The sequence below is a fragment of the Salvelinus sp. IW2-2015 genome, unplaced genomic scaffold (genome assembly GCF_002910315.2).
Source record: "Salvelinus sp. IW2-2015 unplaced genomic scaffold, ASM291031v2 Un_scaffold2309, whole genome shotgun sequence".
Taxonomy (NCBI): Eukaryota; Metazoa; Chordata; class Actinopteri; order Salmoniformes; family Salmonidae; genus Salvelinus; species Salvelinus sp. IW2-2015.
In genome coordinates this window covers 93757-105954 of record NW_019943635.1, presented here as the reverse complement: position 1 = coordinate 105954, position 12198 = coordinate 93757, and the positions used below count along the sequence as shown (strand labels likewise).

The following is a 12198-nucleotide window of genomic DNA, read 5'->3' as shown; positions in this document are numbered from 1 at the left end:
CTTTGAAATTTAGTATAAGTCATACTTTGTTGTTTGGAACATAATTTTGTTTTTGATCATATCCAGTGTGTTTTCTTTTTTAAATGCAACATCAAAATGCATTACGTTTACAGCCTACTTAAAACTATAGACGATGTAGATTACAATTTACACCAGGTATTACAATAACTCTGATATGAGAAACCTCTCAAAATCTCAGAAATCAAAAGTACAGAGGGTGAAAGGTTAAAAGCACAGAGATCTTCCATTGCTTCTCTACCAGAGTGAACGGTGGATCAGAACTCAAGTAAAGCACTGTGTCTGTGTTTACATAGCCAGCCCAATTCTGATCTTTTGGCCAATTATTGGCAAAAGATCTGATCTGGTTGGTCAAAAGACCAATGATTGGGCAAAATATCAGAATTCGGCTGCCTGTGTAATCGCAGCCTATGAGACCTAAAAGAGTTACGTAACTGCAGTCCATCAGAAGAGGCAAACACATGCAATCCCTGTCCTCAACTAGAGAGATCCATTGCAAAATAAGCAGACAGTCTATATCGATAGAGAGAGAGATGAAGCATCAAGCATGCACTAACAGGTTAGACACTACAGACAGTGAGACGCAGGCACAGCTAAAATCAACACTCTGCACTTACGGAATTTTTGTCAAAGCTAACACATGGTGTGCATATGGCATCTTTAGAACTGAGTCAAGGGATGTGATGTATCGATGTGAGGGTTATGGCGAGAGCTACAATACATCACAGTTAAGAGGGGAGGTCTCTCACCATTGTTTCTCTAACGAGGTGGATCAGCTCATAAGGACACTGCTGACCTGCAAAAAAACTAACCAAAATCTAAAACTGACACTTACATGAGCCCTAACCTTAACCAAACTGTTAACCCTGACCCTAAATCTAAACTTTTCTGAAATTAGATATCGGTTTGCATGTCAGGACTGTCCATATAGCCTTTTCCTAATGAGGGAAGGGGATTTATTGAAGGTCCCTTCAAATAAATGAATATATAACATAATAAAAATATTATTTTCCAAACAGTACCAATGACACACTCTTAGAAAAAAGGGTTCCAAAGGGGTTCTTTGGTTGTCCCCATAGGATAACCTTTTTGGTTCAAGGTAGAACCCTTTTGGATTCCATGTAGAACCCTTTCTACAGAGGGTTCTACATGGAACCCAAAAGAGTTCTTCCTGGAACCAAAAGGGTTCTTTCTACCTGCTACCAACAAGGGTTCTCCAATGGGAGCCGAAGAACCCTTTAAGGTTCTGAATAATACTTTTTTTTAAGAGTCCAGGCATGAAGGGCTGTAATTGAATGATCAAATATAAGGAAATGCATCTAATAGATGCTAATGTAATGAGAATTAATTTTCTTTCAAAGCTTCTGCCTACTGCCTAGATTTGAATGCTGAGAAATCTCTTTGGAGCTCACAAACAACATAGGATTGATCTAAAATGTAATGGATTGTGTTTGAAATTGATATCTCTTGAGTCTTTTTACCGTTCTAATTTTCCCCTCTTATTTTCTTCTCCCTGTTCTTCCTTGGGAATATGTTTTCGCCATCTATTTAAACACAGTGTGAGGGATAGCTTTAGATAACTCCTTTACGGAACTGCCCCTGGCAAGAATATTTCCTCTTATGTGTGTATGAAAATCATTGCCAAAAGCTTTGCCAAGATGCTGAGCACATCAAAGGCTTGTGGTGTTTTGTTCACCTGCTATGAAGAGAGCTCTGGGCAGTGTGTGTGTGTGTCTGATTGTGTGTTTGATTGCAAAACCCAACTCTGACAAACTAGCATTGATTGAAGTTTGTTACTTTACAGATCTGTTCTGCTCGGCAGCTGAGGCGGGATCCCATGGCATTCTGAAGCTGTACAACCCTAAGGGCAACATCAACATCTCCCCGTGCCTGGAGCCCAACAGTCCTAACTCCTGTTATAAGCTAGAGGTGGTGGCTGCTGACTGCAACAGTGAGCCATTAGGTATTCTCTGCCATGGCGCCAGAGACATTGGCTGACAGTGGGCATACTTGCATTGTTATTGTGTTGTAACTCTTGTTTGTTTCATTAGGGCCTGTGTATATTGATGTTAATATTTTAATTGTGTACCTCATGTTGCAGGTGTGGAGCTTGCTGTGGCACTAGGARTTGACCTCTCCTCCATGGAGAAAAGGTCAAGAACATATACAGTACCAGTCAAAAGTTTGGACACACCTACTCATTCACGGGTTTTTCTTTATTTTTAGTGAAGAAAAAGGAAAAGCAGCCAACAAGTGCTCAGCATATGTGGGAATTCCTTCAAGATCATTGGAAAAGCATTCCAGGTGAAGCTGGTTGAGAGAATGCCAAGAGTGTGCAAAGCTGTCATCAAGGTAAAGGGTGGCTACGTTGAAGAATCTCAAATATAAAATATATTTTGATTTAACACTTTTTTGGTTACTACATGATTCCATATGTGTTATTTCATAGTTTTGATGTCTTCACTATTACTCTAAAATATGTAAAAATAAAGAAAAACACTTAAATGAGTAGGTGTGTCCAAATGTTTGACTGGTACTGTAATATAGAATAAAGAATATAGAAAATATATAGAATCAACCATTCACAAGGTTGGGGCCAGTCTGCCCATGTGAGGAAGGTTTGTAAGTCAGGAGGGCCATATGTTCTGTACCACAGACTGCAGGGCTTGGAGAACAAGATCCTGTTTGAGGCTGGTGAGACTCCTGCAACATTGTATGAGATAAAGAGACAGGTGGATTCATTCCAGAAGAAACTTGAGGTAGGTTGTGTTTTTGATGCTGGGCAGCTTCAATTTTATTAATTATATGAAAAGGCTCATTCATTTACCAGTATGTAACTTCACCGTGTTCTCCACCTAGCCGACTGTATCCATCTCCCTACAAAGTGTTGAACATCTCAGCTGGCTTGGCCTGTTCAAACAGCTGTCTGAAGGAACACACAAGTCCTCTCCTTTCTACCACAAGAGAACACTGTGCAAGACCAGAGAGGAGTGTGAACATGTACAGGGAAAGTTCCTGCAGATGAGGCAGGTTTGCTTTTTACACTCTCTGTCGATAGAGACAGTGTGGTATCAGATGAATAGAATCTTAGGCTCATGTCACTCTTATCCAGACTCCATTGCTTGAATAGAAGCGTTGCAACAGATTATTTTTTTAATAGGAAAATAACAGAATCGTCATTTTATGTTCCCCACAGTTCCCTCAAGGTATCAGAGGAAGTGAGACAGTACCTCAACACCCCGACTTTTGACAATTGGTGAGTTCCCATCTATTCAATGTGCCCTTGAGCAAGGCACTTAACCCCAATTTCTCCTGTAAGTCGTTCTGGATAAGAGCGTCTGCTAAATGACTAAAATGTCAAATGTAATGTGTCTTTTTCCACTTTACTTAGAAAAATGTGCCAATAGACTTTCTTACACGGTAGAAGTTGGAGATAAGTGGGTTGTGAGCAGTGGTGGAAAAAGTACCCAATTGTCATATTTAAGTAAAAATAAAGATACCTTAAATAGAAAATGACTCAAGTAAAAGTCACCCAGTAAAATAGTACTTGAGTCAAAGTATTTGGTTTTAAAGTATTTGGTTTAAAAAAATACTTAAGTATCAATGCAGACTGATGACATAATTAACAAACGAAGCATGTGTTCAGCGAGTCTGCCAGATCAGAGGCAGTTGGGATGACCAGGGATGTTCTCTTGATAAGTGTATCATTTGGGAAAAAATGATATCCTGCTAAGCATTCAAAATGTAACGAGTGCTTTTGGGTGTCAGGGAAAATGTATTGAGTAAAAAGTTCAAAAAAATGTTTACAGATGTAGCAGAGTAAAACTAAAAGTTGTAAAATTAGAAATAGTAAAGTAAAGTACAGATAACCCAAAAAACAACTTAAGTAGTACTTAAAGTTTTTTAATTTAAGTACTTTACACCACTGCTAATTGGGACATCCAGGTCCCTCAATTGAAGAAATAGACTCAATAGAATCATTCAGTGGTTTGCCAGCTAAGACATTGATTTATTGAAGACCAACCAGTGATAACATGATGTAGATGTTCTTTTTTTTTAACTTGGCCAGTACAATTTCAATATCAAATCAAATTTTATTAGTCACATGCGCCAAATACAACAAGAGCTTACAGGGAAATGTTTACTTACGAGCCCCTAACCAACAACGCAACATTTTTTTTTTTAAGGAATAAGAAATAAAAGTAACAAGTAATTAAAGAGCAGCAGTAAAATAAAATAGCAAGACTATATACAGGGGGGTACCGGTACATATACATTTAAGTTGTAATAAACATGTAATAACACAGCACTGTGACACCACACAACCATAGAAGTCCTTTAGCAATAAACCAAAACAAATGTAAATGTTTTCTATTAGTAAAATTCATGTGGATGAATGTTATAGCAAGTATCCATCATTGAGCTGTATTCTCTCTGGACTTCTCCTCTTAAGATGATTCTTTATTCTCTGGTAGATGTGTGGGCTGATCTGGCTGACGGACCTGAAAAGTAAGATTGACAGCATTGACCTGCTCACCATGCTGACCTCCGCAGTCTGTCACGACCTTGATCACACGGGATACAACAACGCCTACCAGGTGACCCATCTACTGTATCTGACCACCACAGATACAGTAGTACACACTCTGTGTGTGTGAGTGCGTGTGCATCTGAGTAAACGGATAGCTCACATCAGCTCTATCTTTCAGAGAAATGCTCATACTGAAGTGGCCCTGCACTACAATCTCCCCCTTGGAGAACATATATTGTGTATGTTTACTTATACAGTAATTCTTTTTCAACATGTCCTTACCTGGGACTTGAACTCGCAAGCTTTTGGTTCTTAGAATTTTAATCTCCGTGCTACGCCACCACGTATTCCTACACCTTGAACTTCAAAGTAAATCTTATCCATGTTAAAAATACACAAGAAAAACAATGATATGTATTCAGGAGTAACATTAAAACAGAATAATATGCCCCAGCAACATTAGACAACTATGTAGAAAACTCTCAAATTAATGAAATATACTGAACAAAAATATAACATGCAACAATTTAAAAGATTTTACTGAGTTACAGTTCATATAAGGACATCAGTCAATTAAAATAATTGATCAGGACCTAATCTATGGATTTCACATGACTGGGCAGGGGCGCACTGGGCAGGGACCCACTTGAGCCAGGCCCAGCCAATCACAATGAGTTTTTCCTCCACAAAAGGGCTTTATTACAGACAGAAATACTCCTTAACTTGGAATGCCACACTTGCAATTGCAACTTTAAAACACTTTAGATGCTGTAAAACTGTATAAAAAAAACCAATTATAATAATTTGAAAACTATATCCTGTATTTTATATACGGAACAAAAATATAAATGTTTCATGACCTGAAATAATAAATCCACAAAAAAATTCATACGCACAAAAAAAACATTTTTCTCTCATATTTTAGGCACTAATTTGCTACATCCCTGTTAGTGAGCATGTCTCCTTTGCCAAAGTAATCCATCCACCTGACATGAGTCGCATATCAAGACACTGATTAAACAGCATGATCATTACACAGGGGCACCTTTTTCTGGGGACAATAAAAAGCCACTCTAAAATGCTGCTGCTGGGAGGATGGCTCATAATAATGTCTGGAATGGAGTAAATGGAATTGGCATGCTGACTGCAAGAATGTCCACCAGAGCTGTTGCCAGAGAATTTAATGTTAATTTCTCTACCATAAGCCGCTTCCAACATTGTTTTAGAGAATTTGGTAGTATGTCCAACCGGCCTCACAACCACAGATCAAGTGTAACCATGTCAGCCCAGGACCTGTACATCCGGCTTCTTCACCTGCAGGATCATCTGAGACCAGCCACCCGGGCAGCTGATGAAACAGTGGGTTTGCACAACTGAAGAAGTTCTGCACAAACTGTCAGAAACTGTCTCGGGCAAGCTCATCTACATGCTAGTCATCCTCACCAGGGTCTTAACCTGACTGCAGTTCTGCGTCGAAACCAACTTCAGTGGGCAAATGCTCACCTTTGATGGCCACTGGCACGCTGGAGAAGTGTGCTCTTCATGGATGAATCCCGGTGTCAACTGTACCAGGCAGATGGCAGACAGCATGTATGGCGTCATGTGGGCGAGCAGTTTGCTGATGTCAATGTTGTTAACAGAGTGCCCCATGGTGGCAGTGGGGTTATGGTATGGGCAGGCATAAGCTACGGACAACCAACACAATTGCAATTTATCGATGGCAATTTGATTGCACAGAGATACTGTGACGAGATCCTGAGGACCATTGTCGTGCCATTCATCCAGCGCCATCAGCTCATTTTTTAGCATGATAATGCACAGCCCCATGCTGCAAGGATCTGTACACAATTCCTGGAAGCTGAAAATGCCCTTTCTTCCTTGGCCTGCATACTCACCTCACATGTCAACTGCTGAGCATGTTTGGGATGCTCTGGATCGACATACACAACAGAGTGTTCCAGTTCCCGCCAATATCCAGCTACTTCGCACAGCCACTGAACAGGAGTGGGACAACATTCCACAGGCCACAATCAACAGCTTGATCAACTCTATGTGAAGGAGATGTGTCGCACTGCATGAGGCAAATGATGGTCACACCAGATACTGACTGGTAGAAGTTGTTCAGGGTCCTGTTGGTTCCAGAATTTGTGCATCGGTACGACTTGCCATGCGGTAGCAGAGAGAATAGTCTAGGACTTGAGTGCCTGGAGTATTTGAAAAAAGTATACATTTTCACATTTGAAATGTCACACGTGAAGTGTTCCAAAAACACGTTTTCACATGAAATGTCATGTTTCATGTATGAAATTATGTAATTTTTCACAAGTGAAATTATGTGGTTCAACATGAAACCACTGTTTGCCATTCCTGTTAATTTTGTGGAACATTTTTATCATTATACGGTACATTTCTACAGTAATTGGATACTGTATCAGTGTTTTGCTATATATTTACTGTCAATCGCAATGCACTTGGGTACTTTTTGGTCCACCCGGCAAATTAACTTGGCATGCCTCACATGCAAAACTGTAAAAAATAAATGTAAAAAGTTTTTATTTTATTTTTCTATCCTGTAATTTTATATACGGAACAAAAAATATAAACATTTCATGACCTGAAATAAAATAGAATTTCTGCAGTACAGTTGATAACCATGGCTATGAACGCTAAGAAACCAACCTTAATGAAGCACATGTTATTCCTTTGACTCTCTATTGGCCTCAGCCTTCTCACAGGGATGCTCTTAGGATCCCTCGCCCTGGACCCATCTTCCTCTACTAATCTCTTCACTGCCTCAGAATACGGCACCTTCTGTACTGCTCTAATCCTGGCAACCTCAACCTGCCTTTCTCTCACCGGAGAAGTGTACAAGATTCCTTCTTCTTTGGAGTTTAACGGTGGTTGGCATCCAATATGTTGCATTACCGCCCCAACTGGACTATAATAGAAATCCATACTTTGTGATACAAAAAAGGGCTACAAATATATTTAAAATGTTTTTAAAAGTACACAAGCTTAATGTTTATGAACAGAGCATATTAACTCCTCTTATAGGAGACCAACAAGAGCTAGCTAATAGCCACACCTCACGTAAGCCACACCTGCAATCCTCTGATTAACAACATACTGTTACAGTGGCTGCCTATCAGCAAGTAATGTGCATGTTGTCAACAGAAGAGTCTGTGTAGCCACAGTAGTTTCCTGGCAAGATTGTTAGTGGCATCAAGTGTCCTGTAGGTTACTGGCAACATTTTACCAGTAAGTTATTGTGAGCCTACAATAACCTACTGACAAGTTGCAAATAAATTACTGGAAAATGCCACTTAAACTTCTACAACCACTTAAACTTCTACAACACTTCCATTGACTGTTGGCACAAATACACATATGTGACCACGCCCCTACATTTGCTAGTGAGCCCCACCAGTACATTGCCCCCACCTATCACAACGCAGTGATGATCTTGTTCTCAACTAGCCTACCTGGTTAAATAAAGGTGAAATAAATAAATAAAATCATACCTTATATTCAAAATATTGAGTAGAAAAATGTCCCAATATACCTACAAGGTACCAAACTGTATGTATGTACATGTGAAATGTACCTTTAACCTTTTGGTACCCCCAAGTAACAACACCGTAACACCCTAACCATACCCTTATTTATTTTTTTAGATTGTGTTAATATATGTTCCAAGGAATTAGTATGAAACTGGTGGCAATGCAGAAACATTGCTGCACTCACAACCAGGAGGTAGAAAGTTCAAATCCCCAAAGAATTTATGTATACTTTACATCAAGTGACCTTGAGCACTACTAGTTTTACGTTGGTGGTGATAATTGGACAATTATTTACTTGATTCTGGGCAGCTTTTAGCAAAATGCATTCTTGCCAATAAGTCTGTGGCCATATCTCTTTCACGCTCACAGATCTGGTTGTGTAGCTGCAGTGTTGCAGGACATTTCAGGTTGATAGCAAACAAGAACTTATGAGTTCAAATCCCATTTAAATCTGAGTCCCAATTGTGGTCACGGTACAAGATTTTACAGTAATTATAAAACAGCAGAATACTGTCATTTTATAGAAATAACTTGTTGTATATATTTACTTTCTTTTTACTGAAGCTTCAGGCAAAGTGTAGAAATGTATTCTAGCAAATCTCCATTATGTCCACAGACCTGGTGGCGCAGCAGGAACGTCAGGTTGCTAGCCACCAAGAAGTTGTGTGTTAAAATCCCAAGGGAGGTTGAGTCCCAAGTATAATCAGCATACATAGTCCTTTAACATTAAGACCTGAATTTAGCTGTAAAAATACAGCAAATAGTTGTAGATTTACCATATTTTCATCGCAAATAGGCAAAAACCTCCATGCGACCATGACACAACATTCTAAGAACGTTCCTGGAACAAAATGGGAACTATACAAAACCTGCAGGGGATCATCACTGTTTAAATCTAATTAATGTGTGTTCAAATGTTGTCACATGTAGTGTCATGGTATCACGTTGAAATTTTGCATTCCCACGTTGACAAATTTATTTCACATGAGATCGTGTAGTTTTACAGTTGAAGTCGGAAGTTTGCATACACTTAGGTTGGAATCATTAAAACTCGTTTGTCAACCACTCCACAAATTTCTTGTTAACAAACTATAGTTTTGGCAAGTCGGTTAGGACATCTACTTTGTGCATGACACAGGAAAATGTTCCAACAATTGTTTACAGAAAGATTATTTCACTTATAATTCACTGTATCACAATTCCAGTGGGTCATAAGTTTACATACACTAAGTTGACTGTGCCTTTAAACAGCTTGGAAAATTCCAGAAATGATGTCATGGCTTTAGAATCTTCTGATAGGCTAACTGACATCATTTGAGTCAGTTGGAGGTGTACCTGTGGATGTATTTCAAGGCCTACCTTCAAACCCAGTGCCTCTTTGCTTGACATCATGGGAAAATCAAAATAAATCAGCCAATACATCAGAAAAAAATTGAAGACCTCCACAAGTGTGGTTCATTCTTGGGAGCATTTCCAAACGCCTGAAGGTACCACGTTCATCTGTACAAACAATAGTACGCAAGRATAAACACCATGGGACCACGCAGCCGTCATACCGCTCAGGAAGAAGACGCGTTCTCTCCCCTAGAGATGAACGTACTTTGGTGTGAAAAGTGCAAATCAATCCCAGAACAACAGCAAAGGACCTTGTGAAGATGCTGGAGGAAACAAGTACAAAAGCATCTATATCCACAGTAAAACAAGTGCTATATCGACATAACCTGAATGGCTGCTCAGCAAGGAAGAAGCCACTGCTCCAAAACCGCCATAAAAAAGCCACACTACGGTTTGCAACTGCACATGGGGACAAATATCGTACTTTTTGTCCCCATTTTTTATTTATTTTTTTAAATAGAACTGTTTGGCCATAATGACCATCGTTATGTTTGGAGGAAAAAGGGGGAGGCTTGCAAGCCGAAGAACACTATCCCAACCGTGTAGCATGGGGGTGGCAGCATCATGTTGTGTGGGTGCTTTGCTGCAGAAGGGACTGGTGCACTTCACAAAATAGATGGCATCATGAGGTAGGAAAATTATGTGGATATATTGAAGGAACATCTCAAGACATCAGTCAGGAAGTTAAAGCTTGGTCGCAAATGGGTATTCCAAATGGACAATGACCCCAAGCATACTTCCAAAGTTGTGGCAAAATGGCTTAAGCATGACAAAGTCAAGGTATTGGAGTGCCATCACAAAGCCCTGACCTCAAACCTATAGAAAATGTGTGGGCAGAACTGAAAAAGTGTGTGCGACAAGGAGGCCTACAAACCTGACTCAGTTACACCAGCTCTGTCAGGAGGAATGGGCCAAAATTCACCCAACTTATTGTGAAAAGCTTGTGGAAGGCTACCTGAAACATTTGACCCAAGTTAAACAATTTAAAGGCAATGCTACCAAATAATAGTGTATGTACACTTCTGACCCACTGGGAATGTGTTGAAAGATATAAAAGCTGAAATAAATCACTCTACTATTATTCTGACATTTCACATTCTTAAAATAAAGTGGTGATCCTAACTTACCTAAGACAGGGAATTTTACCTAGGATTAAATGTCAGGAATTGTGAAACTGAATTTAAATGTATTTGGATAACGTGTATGTAAACTTCTGACTTCAACTGTATGTTATCACATTAACTTCACACATGAGATCATATGGAACTCAAGGCATTTTATTTATTATTCTTAGATGCATCCTGGCCACTGACATGACGAGGCATAACGAGGTCCAGTTGAAAGCCTGGGGATCTTCCCAACTGTATTAAAGTGATGGTTATGTCCCCCGTCTCCTTCCAGCTGATAATGATCATGAAGAAAGTGAGTGACTTCAACGAGACACGGCCCATGGACGTGGCCGAGCCCTGGTTGGACTGCCTCCTGCAGGAGGAGTTCTACAACCAGGTAACTAACCACAACAACCCAGATATTGGTTATGTTCCAATATACACATTACTATGCATATAACGCATGGCTAAAACACTGCTTCCTTCTGAATGGTATAATAGAGTGGATCATACTAATTAAGTCTGTGGTGTGGATTTTCTCACCACATCCTGTTCTCTACTGCTCTCCCTCAGAGTGACATGGAGAAGTTGGAGGGTCTTCCTGTGACTCCATACAGGGACAAGGTGACCAAAGCCATCCTCTCAGACAAGCTTCATTGGCTCTGTCCAATTACCTTTTCATGGAGCTGGCCAACCTCTTCCCCTGACTGGAGGTAAGATCTCCGTCTCCGCTGTAGCGGCACGTCATAAACCCGGTGCGTAAAGGCCCTAGACTACTACACAGAGATGGAGAAAGCACCAGAGAGAGAGAAACTGATCTGAGCACCAAGCGACAAGGCAGCCGCAGCCAAGAACAAGGATACTACACTTCAGAACCCTCAGAACACAGCATAGTGTACTTAGATAGTCCATCAGAGACTGGGAACACCTAGAAACCAGCCACATTGTGACGGCCTGCTGATAGGCTAGTCTACAGTATGATCAGGAGTAACCAACCAAACAATAGAAAGGATATTACTGTGACATTACTGACTGTGTCACAAATAGGGCTTTGTGTTGTGTGAATTGAAGCACTTTACTAATATGGCTCCTTTGGTCTTTGTAGAAAAGAGGTATTCACAGTCTTGTTACAGGACTTTTGTCTGCTGTTTTTTGCTACATGTTATTTACTGCATATATTCAGTATTTCAAAATATTTGTATATTAAGAATGGTTAAATACACTATGACATTCAAGACATCCTGAAGAATCAGCGTGCAGTTTTTTTATTTAGTGCTATGCTTAAACAAAGCACCAGAGGTGCAGTTGTCTTTGAAAAATCGGGATAAAAGGTACATGGATTTGTCTTCACTGAATGTAGACGTGGATGTTTTCCATGCTGATAATGAAGGGTGGTAAAAGATGGTTCGGAAATTGTATTTCACCTTTATTTAACCAGGTAGGCCAGTTGAGAAATATGATCTATATAAAACAATTTTGCTTGTATTTTACTTTTAGATTGAGGTGTTTTATCAAAGAGACAAATAAACAACAATCAAACGTTTTCATGTTTTAATATTATTCCACAACGTAGATTTTCATTATC

The 12198-nt window shown here is 39.7% G+C and overlaps 1 protein-coding gene across 1 annotated transcript; it reads left to right on the top strand.

Annotated features, from left to right (window-relative positions):
• Window positions 1-4429: 4429 nt before the first annotated feature.
• On the top strand, window positions 4430-12156 carry LOC112073590 (high affinity cGMP-specific 3',5'-cyclic phosphodiesterase 9A-like). The gene is made up of 3 exons (XM_024140862.2): window positions 4430-4616; window positions 10906-11010; window positions 11187-12156. Exons 1-3 carry the CDS (start codon window positions 4494-4496, stop codon window positions 11328-11330), a joined length of 372 nt encoding a protein of 123 aa, XP_023996630.2. The 5' UTR covers window positions 4430-4493; the 3' UTR covers window positions 11331-12156.
• The last annotated feature ends 42 nt before the right edge of the window (window positions 12157-12198 follow it).